At 43.2% G+C, this 19,825-nt stretch overlaps 1 protein-coding gene across 1 annotated transcript; it reads right to left on the minus strand.

Annotated features, from left to right (window-relative positions):
* Window positions 1-420: 420 nt before the first annotated feature.
* Window positions 421-19,799, minus strand: LOC137296234 (uncharacterized). Its single transcript, XM_067827971.1, has 10 exons — window positions 19,501-19,799; window positions 18,547-18,641; window positions 17,771-17,939; window positions 16,734-16,845; window positions 16,291-16,433; window positions 15,877-16,015; window positions 13,657-13,798; window positions 11,925-12,030; window positions 10,745-10,846; window positions 421-3,949 (listed from the first exon to the last, which is right to left on the minus strand). The coding sequence occupies exons 1-10, from the start codon at window positions 19,682-19,684 to the stop codon at window positions 1,581-1,583; spliced, it is 3,561 nt and encodes a 1,186-aa protein (XP_067684072.1). The 5' UTR covers window positions 19,685-19,799; the 3' UTR covers window positions 421-1,580.
* Window positions 19,800-19,825: the final 26 nt, after the last annotated feature.

Below are 19,825 nucleotides of genomic sequence, written 5' to 3' on the forward strand. Positions count from 1 at the left end.
TCAACTATGACAATGGTGAGTAAACAGTCGCTGAAAGTGGTGTTTTTGGCAACATTCAAGGATGTCATCTTGCGGAAATATTAGCTAATGGTAACCATGTCAACAGAAACCCTCCGATCCCTCAAAGGTTACCTGACGCGACCTGCTGCTAGCTTTTGTTGGACTCAGTGGTGGAGTGTAACGAAATACACTGCGACGAAGTTTACTTTGACTAGGACCATAGATGACTTATCTGAGTATGGCCCCATTTCACAGTGATAGTAGCGCTTAGGTTATCATAACTCCCATACGTCAACATAGATCTACAACACTCATCATGCTACAATCGCTTTATGAAACGTCCCAGGAAGGTACCCAGCTAATACAGTGTTTTCCAGTGTATCTGGAGTTAACAAATTACACATAAAAGATTGACAAAAATTGTCATGTTTAAATATTGTTTATTTCTTTATCACAGACGGTTTTGGTAAGTACAGTATATCAAGGTGTACATGAACAACATTAAACCTGAAAAGGTACACTAAACTTTGACATTGTCGTCAGAATTGTTCTAAATCTTGGGGACCAATAACTTATGAAGAAATTCACACAAATTACAACCTTTAGTTTTGGTGACCTCTTGACTTTGTGAAGAAAATCACTTGGACAATTTAATCTGATTTCAGAGGAGCCATCTTGCACACAACAAAAAGAGGGGATTTAATGATGGCTGCCAGTGATTGTTTTGATTTTGCTTCCATTTGTTAGATTGCTGTTTTGACTCTGTTATGGGTATTTGATCTGGCACAAACAACTGTGACAAAAACTCAGAATAACAACATTTGTGACACGCTGTCACTAGCACTCTAATGAAACATTGTATCTATGTCTTTCACATGAGATATAAACAAGAAAATAAACTCTTCAATATCCCCCAGAAAGGCAAAATATCCTTCATGAATATGTCTACAATTTTTGATTATGCCAAATGTTTTGATGTGTATATAGAAAAGTGGAAGGAGAGTAATGAAAAGTTTTTAAAAGTTCTGCTCCTGAAAGGAGCACAACCACCAATTTCTGTTGCCATGGAAATGCCAAAATATTTTAATCAGAATTAAAAATTTAGCAAGACACCAGTAGACCAAGCTATATACCAAGTTTGGTGAAGAACTAGGAAACGGTTTTTAAGTTCTGCTCCGGAAAAGAACACTACCACCAATTTCAGTCGAAGTCAAACTTGTTGCCATGGAACTGCCAAGAATATTTTATTAAGAATTCACAAATACCAAAAGGCACCAGTACACTATCAGATCAAGTTCGGTGAGGAAACATTGAATGGTTTTAGAGTTATGCTCCAGAAGAGAGCACTACCACTAATTTCAACCTACCTAAGTCAAAGTTGTTGCCATGGAAATGCCAAAATACCCAAACTACCAAAAGGCACCGGTACACAACCAGATCTATCTATGTGCCAAGTTTGGTGAAGAAATACAGAAAGGTTTTAATGTTCTGCTCCAGAAAAGATAAATGTGCACATACGGATGCATGGAGCACATTTTAATACCCCTGCAAAACACATTGTGGGGCATAACTGATAAATGTTACTTGATTTTGGCCATTTTCTTTATATATGCTCTTTGATACTCCATATTTTTCCTCATGGCATCGATTCGTTCTTCATCTGATAGTCCTACCCTTCCATACCCTGCCCCATACCACATGGGATGAAAGGGGGTGGGGTAGTAAGCAGGTGGGTATGGGTAGGGATAGAACTGGGGTGGGGCATAATACTCAGGGTGATACCAGTAAGGGTGGGGATGGTGGTAGCCCCATGGGTGTCCCCACGGTTGAGACCAAACATCATATGGATAGCTGGACATGTTGGGTTCGAATTCTTTATTGCCCCAACCCTGGTCACCATATTGCACATTTGTATTGTAGTGTTCGTCCAACACATACTGATTGTCGTAAGTCAAGTAATCAGCATCATATTCCGAGGAGTACTGATCAGAATATCTGCTCTGGTTTGCTGTCTCATGCATATCATCAGACTGAGATTTTTCTCTGAACAGTGGGTCATCAACGTAGTTATTCCTGAACACTTCTCGATCATATTCTGAACTTGAGCTGGAGGAGTCCGAACTGTCCGTGTCGTCCTGACTGATGAGATCCTCTCCGGTCACGTACATCTGGTCAGGGAGATGTCGTCCACACTTCCTGCCATACTCAAGACCATCCAGATCAGCCATTATCTTCCCTTTCCTTGACCTTGGTCTACAATCCCTCATCAGCTCCTCCTCAACTGTGATGGCGTCTGCCGTCAAGCTGATCCTCCCCACTTCATCAGACACATACATCAACTCAGAATCATTCCTCATTGCAACATTTGACACATCTTGTTGAGCCTTACTTCCAACACTGTTCCCATTTACAGACAAATTACTGTCTTTGATCTTATACGGTCTCACCTTTTCCACTAAAACATGTTCATCTTCTTTAGAACAGTTCTTACCAATAACATCTTTCTGGTTTGCTTGTTCATAACCTGCACTTATATCTGGAATTACTGACTTAAATCCTTCAACACAAGGTGAAGAACTTTCTTTGATATCAAAGGCATTTGGAGACAGATGCAAACAGTTTTCATTGGCAGCAAGGTCAAGGTCAACCATGGCAAGAGAGGATACTGACATTGGATGATACCGAACAGACTTCGGTCTCTGGTTGACCTTTTGAGCAGGTGACATTGTTTGTGTAGTCTTGCTGTACATCTGAACTCTGGACACCTCCATCACATCAACGTCTGCTGCATCTCTTACATGTTCATATGATATGTTGGGATTGTCTCCTCTTAGCTGAGACTTGGACAGAGCACAATCGTACATCCTGTCAATACAAGCTGAAACACTCCTCACAAAATCGGTTGGGGGACATGAATGTTTCTTTTCAAGGTCAATATTTCTTAAAACAAGTTCAGGAATATTCAACATTTTACCACTTTCACCCTGTTCTAAGAACTTTTCATAATCAACAAGAGCACTGCTGTAAGTGTGCGGCTTTGCCAGTTTCTTCCCACCAAGTGATTCCCTGTAGCTTGGAATCCTCAACTCAATATGACTCACAGATCCCGTGCCATCTCTCTGCCTGTTGGCTAATGATGTTTTTACACTTGTAGCATCACTGCTGTTGGTAGTATTGTTACATGTTTGTCCATTCATCTGTGTAACCAAGGCAACACTTTTCTCTTCATTTGAAGGATCTGACTGAGATTCTTTGATAGAGTCACTATTAGTTTTCCTCTTTCGACATTTCTTTGCGGTCTTTATCGTTCCTCTATTAGATGGTACATTCGTTCCAGAATCACTCAAACTGGTTTGATCGGAAGTTTGATTAATACTGCAATAAGCCACTCCCTGTTCACTATTGTCTGAATTGTGTTTGTTGGTATCAGATCGATGACATGAGCTGGTCATGTTATTCTTGTCATTTATCACACTGTTCACTCCTTGTGACATAAGAACCTTTCCAGGTCCAATTGTATCACTCTCGGACTCAGACGCTACATTTTCTGAACATTTCTTTGTATGCATATCAGAGCCTGTTTTTGTTTCTGTCTTCAGTTGAGAACCTTCGCCAAAATTCGCCTGTGATCTTTTTGAGGTATCTGAAGAGTCCTTATCAGAAATTACCCCAGGATTTCGCGTACATATATTCTTACAGCTTCCATCTTCACTGTTATCTGTGCTTACTCCAACACGTCCGTTAACAAAATTCAGGTCCAGTCCATCAGTATTCTGCTTCCTGTGTGTATTCTCCAACGTTCTATCCTTGACCTGACTTTCCTCATTTGTTGCAGGAAGGTCATGTGACCTCAACCCAGAGTCTGGTCTGGTGATTAATTGCTCCGTACTAACCATGTCATCAAGGTTGATCGGGATGGTTGCCCTCAGCAGGTCCACCGGAAGAGGGTCTGTAGCAATGTGTTAATTTTATTAAAATCTAAATATTTTAGATATTTAAATACTTACCTTACCATAGGTCTTATGCATATTACCTCAAGCTTCGCTAGTAGAGATCAGACAGACGTTGATTCGCCATTCCCTGAATGGCTACCTCGTATAATCTACGGATGTAGTCACGGAAGTGACGTGATCTCCCTACTCGCGGGAAAGCGAGCCATCCCAAAATTCACTTTTACTGGCAGCAGGAAAGAAAGGTCCGATGAGTCCAAAGTGGGGAGGAGCATCCAGCGTTGGGAGGGAGTCACCGCCCTATGGTAAGGTAAGTATTTAAATATCTAAAATATTTAGATTTTAATAAATTTTTAACTTACCTTACCATAGGTCTTATGCATATGGCTTCGACAGAGAGGACGGTGGTGTGGACTCCGGAGGACCTTCACATCTTCAGCAGACCAAGCACATGCACAGGAGACCCGGGAGACCAATGCCAACGTCACAGGGCAAACCTGGAAACAGGACAAAGGATAACCCAAGGGAACTCCAAAGAGAAACCGACGCACCCAGAGGGTGAGGTTAATCTTAAGACCAAAGGTAAGAACAACACAATTACCTAATGGGCGGAAGGCTGGGTAAGTTGCTGTGCAACCACCAACGGGCCAAAAGACTGAAGCCCCTCCATGTCCTCGACAGCCAAGTCCCTCAGGTAGTGTGAGGCAAAAACGGTGGACGACTTCCAAAAACAACCCTCCATAATCCGTGGCACCGTACAGTTCCTGTGGAGGGCCATAGTGGACGCCAGGGCTCTAATTTCATGGGGGTTGTTCGCCGTCGGATGGGGGAGTTTCTTGGCATCGTACGCCGCCAGGATAGTCGCACGAAGCCACAGAGCAATAGTGTTTCTATTAACTTCCCCCTTGCACGATGAAGAAAAAGGGATAAACAGTCTCTTTCGGGAATGTCTCTTCAAGGCAGACCTCTGGATGTAATATCTAAGGGCCCTGACTGGACACAGGAACTCCTCCTCCGTATCATGTCGTCCGAGGATGGTCGATAAAGGCGGGATGGAGAACCGTCTATCTGGTTGCCCGGGAAGCTGATTCTTGGCAATGAAGTCCCACAGCAATCCCAAGTGGACTCGACCATGCCTAGCTTGTTCAAAACGCACTTGTGTGACATCCAGGGCATGAATCTCACTAACTCTAGCTGCCGTAGCTAGGGCAAGTAAGAAGACCGTCTTCCTGGACAACAGCTCGAAGGAAGCATCCTCTAGGGGCTCATATGGGGAGCCTCTCAAGTGTTGCAAAACAACATTCAGATCCCAAGCTGGAGGGCGGAACTTGACCTTCTGGTCCTCCAACTTGAACGCCTTCAGCAGGGCAACCAGTTCTGGAACTTTAGAAATCTGACGATCCGTCTTGACCGCCAAGACGGAGTTCAACGCTGACAAGTAGGTACCCAACGTACTCCCTTTGAGATGCTTGGAATTACGTAGAAACATCAAAAAATTCGCCACGAACTGTGGGGAAGCTGTCATGGGATCCTGTGATCTCTGAGCACAAAAGCTTTCAAATGAGCGCCACTTGTCATCATAGAGGGATCTGGTGGATGTCCGATGAGCTCGGGTTATGGCATTCGCCACATGCAAGGAATAGCCTTTCGCCCTTAATGCCTTCTGTAAATGGTCCAGCCGTGCAGATGGAATCTCAGCGGATCTGGATGGAGTTGTTGGCTGTGCGGATGACGAAGGAGGTGTGGCCAATCTGGAAGCTGAACCGGATCTCCGCTGACGAGGCGTCGCAGATCGGGGAACCACGGTCTGGCTGGCCACCAGGGCGCGACCAAAAGCAGTCTCAGGTTCTGTGTCTGCTTGATCTTGCCAATCACTTCTGGGAGAAGAACGGGTGGTGGAAAAGCGTACGCGTCTAGACCCTCCCACGACAGAGATAGAGCGTCGACTGCCCAAGCCTGTGGATCCGGTACGGGAGACACGTAAGTTGGTAGCTGATGGTTGAAGCTGGTGGCGAAGAGGTCCACCAAGGGTCTCCCGTGGCGAAGGCAAATCTGACGAAACACGTCTGGATGAAGCATCCATTCCGTCGGTGAAGGTCTGCCTGGGCGCGACAACGCGTCTGCCAGAATGTTCTTGCAGCCGGGTATGTGTCGAACCCTGATTGTGATCCTGTTGCTGTCTAGCAGATCTGCTAACACGAACATCTGGTCTAGAAGTTGCTTGGACCTGGTCGTGCCCTGATTCCGGATAACCCAGACGACTGTGGAGTTGTCCGACGCCACCAGGAGCTTGGTGTTGGACAAAATCGGTAGCCAGCGGCGAACTGCTAGAATGACGGCTTGCAATTCCAGGTTGTTGATGTGCCACAACCTTTCGGCGTCGGACCACAGCCCTGAGGTCGTTCGGCCCGCCAGATGGGCGCCCCACCCTAGTAGAGACGCATCCACGAACAACTCGTGGTCGTGACTGGAGTCTTCCAAACAGACGCCGACGCAGACATTCGATTCTACCATCCACCACCGGAGATACTGATGTAGATGTGGAGGTAGAAGAACCCGTGACTTGAGGTCGTTCATCTGGATGAATGGTGACAGAAACCTCTGTAAGGGCCGTAGCATAAGGCGCCCTCTGAGAGTAAGATCCTGCGCCGATGTCAAAAGACCCAACAGAGACTGCCACTCTCTGAGGGTCATGGGTTGAGAGAGACCTCGATCCGCAAACGCCAGAATCTTTAGCCATCGATCTGGAGGGACCCTGACAAGATTGTCTTTTGTTAAAAATAATCCCCCGATGAAGGTCAGTTCTTGAGTTGGTTCCAGATGTGACTTGTTGGTGTTGACCATCCAACCCAGTTGATGCAGCAGGCGGGTGGAGAAGTCCAAGTGTTTGCGTAGCAGTAGAGGACTGCCGTGGTTGAGAAGGCAGTCGTCTATGTATGGATCGAAGTCCACTCCCCTTAGATGAAGAAACCTGGTAACCGGAAGCGTGATGCGTGTGAAAAGCCACGGGGCCGTAGAAATGCCAAACGGAAGCACCCTCCACTGGTAATGTATTCCGTTGAAGACGAACCTCAGGTACTTCCTGTGACGCGGATGTATGGGAACATGTAGGTAAGCGTCCTGTAGGTCCAGACTGGCTAGCCAAGCCCCGGGAGACAATTTGGCTCGAATCTGCTCTAGGGACGTCATTCGGAAATGAGGAGGGTCGGCCAGATACTGTCTGTTGAAGACCGCCATGTTGTGAATCATGCGCATCTTGTCGGAATCTTTCTTTGGCACCAGGAAGATGGGTGAGTAGAACCCCGGGGAGCGGTGGGGTTCCAGCACTGTCTCTATGGCTCTCTTGGATAACAGAATGTCGATATTGGACTCTAGGAGAGCTAGTTGGTGTTGAGGATATATCCGCGACTGGGGAGTAGATGTCAGCGGTGGAGTCTCGACCAATGGTAGTTTGTAGCCGGACTTCAGAATCTTGCTTACAAACGGATCCTCTAGGAATGACCAGTTGGGCCAGAAGATCCCTAGTCTCCCACCTACTGGAGTCGGATGGACAGGTACGACTGGGGGTGGGAGGTCCCAGTCGGAGACATCCACGGCTTCAGCGACCAGAGTAGGGGCGCTTGCCTCTGCCTCGCCCTGGCATCGAGGGGGTGTCCCGGCTGCGCTCCTGGGGCTTTCGCTGAGTGTCATTATCCTTGGTGCGGCCCCGTCCCCTCCCAAAGGAGGAGCGGATGGATTCCCTCCTGGGAATATAGCGCTTCTTTCCACTTCCTCTGGCTCTGCCACGAAAGGCAGAACCAAGCGCCTCAAAGGTAGACAGCGCGACTTCAGTGTTCGTTAATTCCGCGTGCGACTTGTAAATATCTGGAATCTTGTCGGCGAACAGAAACTTGGAAGTGAAGGGAGCCCGAAGTAATTGGCGCTTAAATTCCTCCTGCCAATTACATGTATCCAGGAAGCCGGAGCGGCGAACCGAAGTTGTCATAGCCAACGCTGCACGTAAGTGACCGAGTAAGTCATGAAGAACTTTGCCCTGCCACTGGAAGATCGTCGTGAGATGATCCACCCTGGAGGCGTTGTCTTCTGATAGGTCTGCTGCAGCCGCTGAAGTAGCTGAGGCTAACGCCGAAATGGGTTTAAGCATACGCTTGAGTTCCGTGTCAATAGCTGCTAATTTGGAGTCCTGCACTTTATAAGCTGAGAGTGAAGAACTTGACAAGCGCTTGAGTGAGTCGTCCTGGGCTGCACCATTATCTGTGAAGTCTAGGCTGTGGATCTTGTAATCCGACTTCCTTGACTTAGACGCCTTGATCGTAGGATTCAGAGACAGCTTGGCAAAATCCTCGTCCAGGAGAGACACTGCCTCCGCCACCATAGGATGAGGTGGAATTAGTAGTTCCGGGGACAAACGGATGGACGCCGGATTATTAGGATCGACTGACGGAGAAGGACAGTCAGGTAGCCTGTCAGCAATCCACTCAAACACTGCCGATAGTGGTAGATAGGTGCCATCATCCTCGCCTACACCTGCCTCTTCTTCATAGTCAGGGCAGAAGTGTTGCTCCTCCAAATCTTCCCAAGAGACTGAAGTCGATTCCCGCCGCTGGGTGGAAGAGGTAGAAGGCGTCCGAGTAGAAGAATCCTTCAGTGAAACTCGCGAGGCCTCTGGTGAACGTGAACGCCGGGTTCTGGAAGAGCGCCGAGGAGATCTGGATCGCGAACGGAAGCGCCGTCGTCTAGGAGAGCGTGAGCATGAGCGCGAGCGCCGGCGCCGACTACGGTGAGGAGAACGGGAGCGCCGATTCCTCGGAGATCTGGACCATGATCTGCGTCTCGAGCGCTCAGCTTCTAAGCGCCGAGCGCGCTCCTCGTCTAGCTGACGTTGTAGCACCTCTTCTCTAGATAGCGTGTGAGAGATCCTGGGGATCCGGTAAGGCGCTGGCGGAGGCACAGGAGCCGGCGTCTGAACAAGCGCTGGCGTAGGTATAGGTGCTGGTATTGGAACCAGTGAAGGTGTCCCCATCAAGGCTGTAGACGCTGACGTGGGCATAGGCGCTGACGTAGGTGTCGGTGCTGGCATAGGCGTAGGCGTTGACGTTGAAATTAGTTCGGGAATCAAGGCAGGCGCTGACATGGGCGCTGGCACAGTAGCTGAGGTCGGCGCTGGCTCTCTAGTAGAAGTGCTGGGCGTCAGGAGAGACCGTAATAGCCTCTGAACTTCTGGGTGCGCTAAGGCGTCCGGACGGGATAAGTCAACAAAGGCGTCCGAGCGAAGTGGCTCCGGAGACGATCGAACCGGCGTCGTAGATGAGCGCTCCAAACCAGACGTCGGCGTTGGTGCTGTAAAGGTAGGCAGCTCCGGGTCGTCCTGTAAAGAACCTAAAGAAGAAGCTGGGGAAGACATTCTCCTCTTCCGCTGAGTAAACCTCTTTCTACGGACAGCTAAAAAGGTCTTGAAATCCGCCACAGAAAGACTAGTACAATGCTGACAGCGGCTGTCAAGGGAACAGGTCTGCGATGCACAATCCGGACACCAGGGGTGGGGATCCTTGGCTGACTTCTGCCCCTTGCAGACAGTACAAAACTGCCGAGTCATACACAGTTAACTGCAACAGATAAAAACATACCCGAAGCGTGAAATAAAACAATAACGCTAGAGGTAGAAACGAAAAACACCCCTACATAAAAAATGCAGCAAAAGCGCACCCCCAACCTAAAGTGGGTACGCCTGTAAGCTCGCGACAGCGACGGCTAGCAACCAACATGGCTACCTGTGAAACATGCCACGTGGGACAAAAAAACACATGAAAAACGGCAAAAATCGGGAGGAAATACCATACAAAATAGCAGAACAGATGGAGGAAGTATTCCTGACGGAATAAAGAACCTCCAAGGCCGCCATGACACCTCACAAACAACGCAGGAAAACCCACATCGAAGTGAGAAAAAAAAGAAACATTTACAACACGAGGTAGCAAGGTAAGTGAAGTTAAATTCAATTTAACTAACCACACACCTAGGGAAACAAGACATACCTACCTGTTGAACGACAACTTTATTCAACACAATAGAAAACTCCGAGCGAAACAAACACGTCTGATCAGACGAACGCTAGAAGTAAAAGTGAATTTTGGGATGGCTCGCTTTCCCGCGAGTAGGGAGATCACGTCACTTCCGTGACTACATCCGTAGATTTTACGAGGTAGCCATTCAGGGAATGGCGAATCAACGTCTGTCTGATCTCTACTAGCGAAGCTTGAGGTAATATGCATAAGACCTATGGTAAGGTAAGTTAAAAATATAAATTCTTTTACATCCTTAAAACCTTACCGAGACTATTTTGTGTCTTTTCATTTCTTTTTTATAGAAGGCTTTCTTGTATATAAGGCATTCAAACACAAAACCTTGTGAAGCACAAATGATACGGAAACTCAGCTCCAGTGAGTGAAATACTTTATGAATTTTGTTAGCTAGTCGGGCTAGCTAGGCCTGAAGGTTGCCAGCTCACAAACAATTCACTAGTCCAAAATTTGATTGTAGAGACCAAGCAAAAGGTTATAAAAATAGATGAGAATAAGATAGTGTTGGCATGATATGGGTTCCAACATTGAGCTGCTACTATTATGAACATTACTTTCCAGGCCATAATCTTGTATGATCTATAAGAGTGTAACTTCACAAGTCATAGAGTGATATATTTACATGACATGATAATTCATTAGTCAGATGTACTGACCAGACTTTTACCAGCCACTGCTCAACACTGTCTTTCCTCTGAGCTCTGATTGTCTTACCTGGCAGGGTGTTGATGTGAGTGTTACACTTCCTCTCCACTGCGGTCAGACCCAGCTGCTCCTGCCCTTCACTGACCAATGTCACTGCAACACCATATGATCCTGCAACACATACAACATACATAGTGAATGCACGCTGTTTAATGCTGCAATAAGTAATCTTAAAACAAGGATGGAAGTTTACAATGTTCCACCTACAATGTTACTGTATTCTGATGGATCACTACAAGGACCATTGCTCAGGTCATCAACCAATGGTTGGCCTCACCTTCACAGCATGCAGCAAGTGAGTTTAGTTTTACACCACATTCAGCAATATTCCAACAATATGGTGGCAGTCTGTAAATAATCGAGTCGGGACCAGACAATCTAGTGATCAACAGCCTAAGCTTTGATCTGTACAACTGGGAACCGAAGATGTGTCAACCAAGTCAGCAAGTCTGACCACCATTAGTATCTTACGACAAGCATGGGTTACTGAAGACCAATCTCTTAATCTGGACGTTCATGTGTATCACTCAATTCAGACATGGCTTCCACAATGTGGCCAGTAACAACTTCCACTCATTTTTTATGTGAGAAGATAATCTTTTCTGTATATGACAGCTGTCTGTAAATAACTGAGGACCAAACAATCCAGAGATTGACATCATGAGCATCAACCAACATAGTTGGTGGGTTGTGTCATCCTAGTCTGATCACCCCATGCGGTGAGTCACCTATTAACACAAGCATGGGTTGCTGAAGATCAGCTCTAACCTGGATCTTCATAGACAAGACAACTAAAAGTGAGTAGGTTCTCACACTGCTTTCAGTCATCCCAGCAATATCGTGACAAGGGGAACCAGAAGTGGGTGTTCTGGTTCTGAGTGTTGGCAGCTTTCTACTACTGAGATGTAAAGATTACAGCCGTGCTTAGCTTGTCATAATTAATAATAATAAGTCATCTTCTAAAGTGCACAGTCTCCAAACACCAAATGATTGCTTGCGGCGCTTTATCAGAATCTTATTCTTATTACCGTGGATAACCAAAGCTGCCTGTTAGGCACTAGATGGTTATAGTCACATGACTTTATCCAACTAGGTACCCATTTTCTGCTCAGTAAACAGTGGCAATTTTGAACAAACTAATTCCATTAGATTCAATGTTCAAACAACTCATGGAGAACTTTACACTGACCAAATCGCCCTGCTCTCCCAATGCGATGAAGGTAGGTCTCGTGATCTCGTGGCACATCAAGGTTGATGACCAGGTTGACTTTATCCGCATCTATACCACGAGCTGTCTGCAGAAGGAAATGAAGTGCAAAATCATCATAAATGTTCCACATGACCAACAAGTCCAAAAATTGCTTTTAGCAATATTACACCAATATCAAGAAGGACGGGGTCAGAAATTGGATTTGCACATTGTACCAATTCTAGGCCGTTGTCTGGCTGTTCTGTTAGCTGTACTCACTCCCCTGTAGCTGGATTAAGTTCTATAAGTTATCCCATCGTGTCAAGGGAAATATGGGGTTTTATCAGTCCTGAGTGAGGTTGAATACAACCTGACTGATAATATCCTATATTTCCCTTGACACGATGTAATAACGCATTTATCTAGCCTAATGTTTTACTCAAGCAAATAAAACAATATGCATCAAATTGAGTAGTTGTCACGTTGACACCAGCTGATCAATTGACCTGAATGCAGCGCATGTTATGCTAAAGGCTTGGCGATGCATGATTTTCTCAATTCGTGTGGTCACTGAGGTGTGTCGGGATAATACGACTTTTGTACTTCCTCCTCACAGAACATGGCAGGTGTACATGGTATTTCATCAGAGTCATGTGAACCATATCAAAATCGACTTTCTTACATCAGGCTGGATAATATTATTTAACTCGCAAGCTTAAGGAGATAATAGAGAATCACAGCTCAGTGATCAAATGATTGTTTAGTAGATGGTCACAGTTGCTAATAATTGACAAAACAAAGATGAAGATTTTATATTTATTAAAATTCACAAATCATTACTTCAGATCTTGACACATAGTCAGAAGGTCAAGTTAGATCAGTTGCTTTTTATGTGACATACAAATCATCCATAATATGTCCATTGGCACACTGGTACGATTTACTTCTTTCACGTTAACATATACTCTAGTTCAAGGCGTTTACATCTTGTCGTCTCTATCTACATGTTCCCCCTTATGTTTGGGAGCAGAATCTTGACACAAGACAAATGTGTGAATGGTGACGAGCTGGTAGAACAGAGCAGGTGATATCTCGAATGTTCAGTCTATATGCCAAGTGTCTGAGTTCTGCAGCTTAATGAACCAGTTAATAAAGCTACAGGGGAGTAAGTATAGTAAAGAACAGCCAGCAAGGGGCTAGAGGTACTTATTAGTGGCTTGTAACAACTGGGGGCTAGAGAGACAGGGACTTGGGAAATGATGCCACTCAACCACTCCAGCAGAAATCACTACAGCCAGGTGAAAATTTTACAACATTTGGTTTGTACTTGCTAACTCAACAAACTGTTGTCGTCAGCATACAACTGACGCCTTAATGAATAATAATAACATTTAGTGGGTGGATATATATCAATATTTTATGCAAAAATGACAATAATCTGTATAACATCCAGATTCAGTGTCATGTCAAAAAAAGTTTGATACTTGAGATACACTCAGGTCTCGTTAATCCAACCTCCATTTATCCAACAATCAGCTTTATCTGATGCGTTTGTTGGTAACAAATTTAATAAATTTACTTTAGTCTCATTTATTATTATTTATTATTTATTATTATTATATTACTTATTATTATTTTAGTTTATTTAGTCCGATATCCTCATTAATCCAACAATTTGCTGAGCAATGGACGAGGCCGGATTAACAAGACTTAACTGTATGCTACCACTCACCAGATCTGTAGAGATGAGAACACGACACTTGTAGGTTTTCAGTTTGGCCATTGCCTCAATCCTGTCTTTCTGATCATGGCTGCCAGCAATACAGGCTGTTGGCCACCCCTGTCTCTGTAGTTCATCACACAGGTTCTGAGCTCTGCACGTTAAAATCCAGATTATTTCTAACTAAAATTTCAGTTAGTAATCGCATGTTTATTACTGTTACGTCTTTGATAAGGGAATGGTATCCCATTATGTTCTTAAATTAACTCTAGTGTGGGACTGTGCTCATCATTCTGAAAGTTGATATCTGCTGTGACAAGATAGTAAGGGAAAAGCTTTGAAGAACCTTAAATCCAGCTTTCCTTGTATATTTTCCATAAAGAGGATTATTTGAGCATACTGTAACAAAAATTCATGACTAATCTTGGCGTCAAGTACAGAGATAGTCAAGCTTACAGCCATCAATGTAATTCCAGCCAAGGTACCAACCCTATGCTGCATTTTTTAAAGTGAAATACCTATGTGCAGTCTGCTTCCAAGCTACAGTATTAAGCATAACAGTAAATTCCAGCACAGTCATGTTCACAGATGCCATCTTCGATATTCTCATGTTTATCTATCATGTGACCCTGGGAAAATTAACAGAGCTGTCAAGGTTAGTGTTGGTGTGGCATTCTTGACTTTGACAAGCAAGGCAGGGTTCCAGGGCTATGTCACAGCTAAATTCTCATTTTTGCATTATAAGACATTTCTGTTGTATAACTTTTTATTAACAAGCATATTATTAACACTTCGTCTGCTCTCTAAGTATCTAGTTGTGTATAAGTGAGTTTTAGGGGTTTATTTTCAACTTTGTTGATATCCGGATTCATTCTGATGGAATATCCGAGATCGTATGATTCAAGTGTACAGCTTACAGCTACAGATACACTCACAGTCACAATTATCAATCGCAAGTTGTAAGTCCTTTATCATCATCATGAAATATTGCAGGTCACAGTTTATTTACTGCTTTGACAGTCGCTGATTCAGTGATTGTCCTTGCGATCCTGGTAATTCTGAGTCAAAGTCAAAGTCTCTGCTGAGAGTTTCTCCTGCAGGAGATTATTGGAAATGTCTAAAGCCGAGACATGCATGTTTCACTGCAATTATTAATTTGGATGTGACTTGCATCACATTTTGACAGTTGTCGGAGGTACGGCCTCCATTCTGGGTCAGGTGAATATTATTGTTTACATTATCTGGGTCTAGTTCCGCTTGCTTCAAGTTCATACACTTTCAAGTTTCAAAGTTTCATTTAACAGCCCAGGGTTCTCGATACAGACTGGCATACAGTATTGCAAGACTGCTACAGCCACGAGGACACAGAATGACGAGCATGGGATCCAGTCCAGATGACAGTCAGTATCGTGTCGAGACTGGGTATTTTCATTTTGTTGCTTTATAAATAAACTCGGTATTGGAACTTTATCTATTTGTTGTGTGATCCTACTGCATTTCGCCAGTTTTGACATTCACTATCTGTTAAGTCCTTGTGATATATTTTCAGTAAACTTAGTGTCCGAACTCTGGTATTAATTTTTGTCAAATTTTGTGACTGTGGCAGCATCTACTTTATTGTTGTAGTCTGTGTATCAGTATTTTTGACTAATCCTTGGCAGTTCCATTACAATATCACAATTCAAATTTACTGTTCTAGAAATAATGATTACTTTAAGCATCTGTTATACATGTATACAAGTGACAGCTTAACCTGTCGTAGCGCTAGGATTACTTTGTACACTGGCACTTGAATATTGACACCAGTTAAGTCAAATGTCACTTTGACACAATGTCTCTAGGATGAGATGTGACCTCCACACATTCTGACATGATCAAGGGAATCCCCACGTCATGTGTCGGGTCGTTCTGGCTCATTCAACCCCGGTTAGAACTGATCTTCAATAACACATGCTGGTCGTAAGAGGCGACTATAACTGGGTTTGCTTCGACACTGACTGGCCCATCATCATCATCATCATCATCATTATCATCATCATCATCATCATCATCATCATCATCACCACCACCACCACCACCACCACCACCACATCAAGTAGCATCATTTAATGTAGTACACAACTGTGGCAAGAGTACAGACATTTATACTGCCATCATCATCATCATCATCATCATCATCATCATCATCATCATCATCATCATCATCAGACCTTTCAGCCACTATGGCAATACCTAGTCTGTAGATTGGAGAAGATGAGGCACTGCTGGAAGCTGACGCCAGAGAGAATCTCAATAACAGCCTTTGCCTTGGCCTCAAATGCCAAGTTAGCCATGGGACTGTAGGGCACGCTCTTGTAGTACTGACGAATACCTATTAGAAACATATACCACTAGTGTTATGTTGTCGTGGTAAAAAAAATATCCTATACACATGAAAAGAGCATTATCTGATACTCTATAAATATCTTATACAGATTATAATCATCGTTACACCAATTCCTATCATTTTGAAACTGCTATTAGCATTTTTAAAATACATGCAATAAATTATTATTAAGTTATTTCTCTTAAACAATCTAGTTTCATCTGTTCTTTCCCATCTGATGTAAAAACTGCTTAACAAATAACAACAAAAAGTGCACCCACCTAGAAGTGCAGGATCTGAGATGTTGAGTCTCATGAATGTTGGGTTCCGCATGTAGCGTGTCAGATGTTGTGCAAGGGATTCTGGGTAAGTGGCAGACAAAGCCAACATTTGTTTGTTGTCAGGTAGGGCTGAATAGATCCAGCTGAAGCAAGATGCAGCAACCATAAAACAATAATCGGGACACCATAAAGTAATATGCATTCAAATATGGATTTCAAGTTCTTGTTGGAGTTTACTCAGGCAATAAATCAATCACATCTCATTTCAAAACAGCATAGGAAAGTAACATTAAAAACAAATGCCTGCAACAATGCTGGGGAATTACTATGGGGTTTACCATGATAGCAATCATAACCACATACACGTTAGGCTTCTTTAAATGGTTATCTGTTCATATTATTTCTATCATCAATGAAACTGTGAATGAAATGACACTGCTTACTTGATTTGTTCCTGGAAACTCTCTTCTAGGAGTTTATCAGCCTCATCTAGCACAAATAGTCGAACACTCTCAGTTTTCATCAAGTTTGTCTCGATCAGCTGCTTAATACGACCTGAAAAACAGACGCCCTTACAAAATCTAAATTACGTATCATTATGTAACACCCATGAAGATTTGTTTTATTGACTAATTAACTGAGTTTGTTTTTATGCCAATTTTAGCAATAGTCCATGGTGGGGAATACCAGAAATTGTTTTAAAAATGATCTTCAGCAAGCATACCTGTTGTAAGAGGCAACTGTTAGCACCAATTGGCTAGGCCCGCTTACCTGGTTGATTCATATTATTATTGTATCCCAACGGCTTATTTGATGCTCATGATGTCCATCACTGGATTGTGTGGTTAAGATGCAATTATTTACAGACCGCCATTACATACTTTGAATATGACTGAGTGTGGTGATAAACAACACAACAAACATTACAATATTGTCTAAATACTTACAACTGAAATACTAACTTTCATCTTAACTGACTACATAATAACTTGATAACTTGATGACAACAGCTGAAACATTTTAAAACTTTTAAAATACCCCATCATGTTAGTGTCCAATTCCTATGAGAAAGAAAATTATGTCAGTTTGGAGTGAGTATGTTTAGTTTTACGCCGCACTCAGCAATATTCCACCTATATGGCGCCAGACTGTAAATAATTGAGTCTGGACCAGACAATCCAGTGATCAACAGCATGAGCATCAATCTGCGCAATTGGGAACCGATGACATATGTCAACCAAGTCAGCGAACCTGACCACCCAATTCTGTTAGTCGCCTCTTACGACGAGCATAGTCCCCATTCATGGCAAGCAGGGGTTGCTGAAGGCCAGTTCTACCCCGGACCTTCATTGGTCATGTCAGTTTGGGTATATCATCATTTGGACCACTGTGATATTAACTGTCATGATAATCTATTCAAAGGTTAGCATCTGCAAATATTGAAGCTCCTGAAGAAATGTTTTTGTATCACTATACTGACCAGGTGTTCCTACAGCAATCTGACATTGCTTCAAGTTCTGTTTATCTTCACTAAATGGTAGTCCACCAATAAAAGTGTGACATCGCAGTGCTGAGATGGCACTGCCAATGTTCTTGATCACATCCCAGATTTGTAAAGCAATCTCTCTTGTTGGAGCTAGGACTAATACCTGTCAACAAATACAAACTGATTATAAATCATTATAATCAAAATCAAATCAGGTAATAAACATAATTAGACAATGAAAAAGAACAGACCAATTATTACCTTCAAAATACCTGAACATGGTGAATGCGAACTGAAAATTTCCTTTTGTACAAAACCATTGAGATTTTTTTCGTTTTCATACAAAGAAATATTTTCATGTTTACAAGGAACAAAACACAGGAGTCCCATGTCACTCTTCACCACCTTACCTAGAAAGCGCCTCAGGTGCATTTATAAATTACAAACATAATTAATGAACAACTTGCAATGCGAGCCTGAATTTATACATGTTATTCACATGTCACTTACAGTCTTTCCTATTTTGACCTGCCATGATGGTGAAAAGTACAACATTTCACTTATAAACATTAAATTCCTCACGAGACAGTAGAGCCTTTCCACACCATTGGAATAACTCCATATTTTATGATGGTAAACCCCACAAAAACTGAACATCTTATTACTGTCCCCAAAGAGTCTGAAGGTATTATTTGACACAAGTACTCCAGAGATAACCAAGCAAAGCATACACGTAACACAAACAGAGTAATGGTCCATTGTTCACTCACTTGAATAGCAGAGCTTTGTACTTGTATTGCTTCAAGGGCAATGACAGAAAAGACACATGTTTTGCCAGTTCCTGACTTTGCCTGTACTATCAAATCTGAAAATACGGATCGACAAATTCAGCAATGAAGTACATAAAAAATGTCCATAAAATATTTACCCAGCAATGTCTGAAAAAGCAATATGCAAAAATGAGAAAAAACAGTTGCTCCAAACAATTCGAACACTTGACTATGATGGGAGCCAGCATATCACCGACATCACACTTTAAAAGTGTTTTGTGTTCTGTCATTAATCTACCAGAAGACAAAGTTTGGAAAGAAACGGCTGCCTGATGATTGTCAACATGGCTTTCATAAAATATCTTGTGTAGATTGTACAACACTGAAATATATTTGTGCTACTTGTACTGTTTTACATGACATCATATGGTTCTATGGATCTCCTACTACCTAAATCGTTAAATGTATCTTTTCAAGACGACTTGACACAGCAATGACTGCATCTGTTTTAATGTAGCTACAATAGCCATGATTATCAGATAACATATCATGACAACTTACAATGTGAATCACAGAGAAATGTTAATTTGTTTTACTCCACAGTAACTAATACCGTAAACACAAAGAGCCATCATGTTAATTAAGCTTGCCATTTGGTCCTTCACTGCAAACATACAACCACACATTTGTTAAAGGTACAGCTAATATGCACTTTACCGGGCACAGTACCCTTCACGTCCCTTAGGATTAGGGTTTGGGTTTAGGGTTAGGCACCATTTACAATCCTTAGGGTTATGCTTTGGGGTTTGGGTTAGGCACCGTTTACAATCCTTTGGTTTAGATTTGGGGTTTAGGTTTTAGGCACCTTTGCGATCTTTAGGGAGCGCTAATTAATCTGAAAAAGTGAGCCCGGTAAAGTGCACTACTCCCAAAGGCACTAAAAGATTCATTCACCTAGTCCACATCGGCCCAACGGGATAGCTTTTAACTGTATTGGTGATGGCCGTTCAAACCCCGAATTGTGGAGACCTTGGATTACGGGATTTGATAGCAGCAGCGAAGAAAAATCCACCTCTTCGGAAATTAATACATCTCCAGTTCGGGTTTTCTCATTTATCTTATGTGCCAGGTTCATCATGGGTGGTCACAATCTGCTGACAGAAAGAAGAACATACAAAATCGTATCTGAAACTTTTCACATGTGCGAATAAACAACGTATTCGGCCATTTTGCCAGTCGTGCCTTTGCAGAATGTTACACGCAATTCCATTGGTCATCA

The sequence above is a fragment of the Haliotis asinina genome, chromosome 9, assembly GCF_037392515.1.
Source record: "Haliotis asinina isolate JCU_RB_2024 chromosome 9, JCU_Hal_asi_v2, whole genome shotgun sequence".
In the NCBI taxonomy this organism is placed as follows: domain Eukaryota; kingdom Metazoa; phylum Mollusca; class Gastropoda; order Lepetellida; family Haliotidae; genus Haliotis; species Haliotis asinina.

Bases quoted from the DNA above. Each gene is read 5' to 3' on its own strand.
- LOC137296234 (XM_067827971.1), bottom strand. From the start codon at position 19,684: ATGATGAACCTGGCACATAAGATAAATGAGAAAACCCGAACTGGAGAT. The intron at 13,799-15,876 runs GTATTGCCATAG...TTTAACGTGCAG, and splicing joins TTCTCCAATCTACAGACTAG to AGCTCAGAACCTGTGTGATG. The intron at 12,031-13,656 runs GTGAGTGGTAGC...TTCCTTCTGCAG, and splicing joins TTCTCATCTCTACAGATCTG to ACAGCTCGTGGTATAGATGC.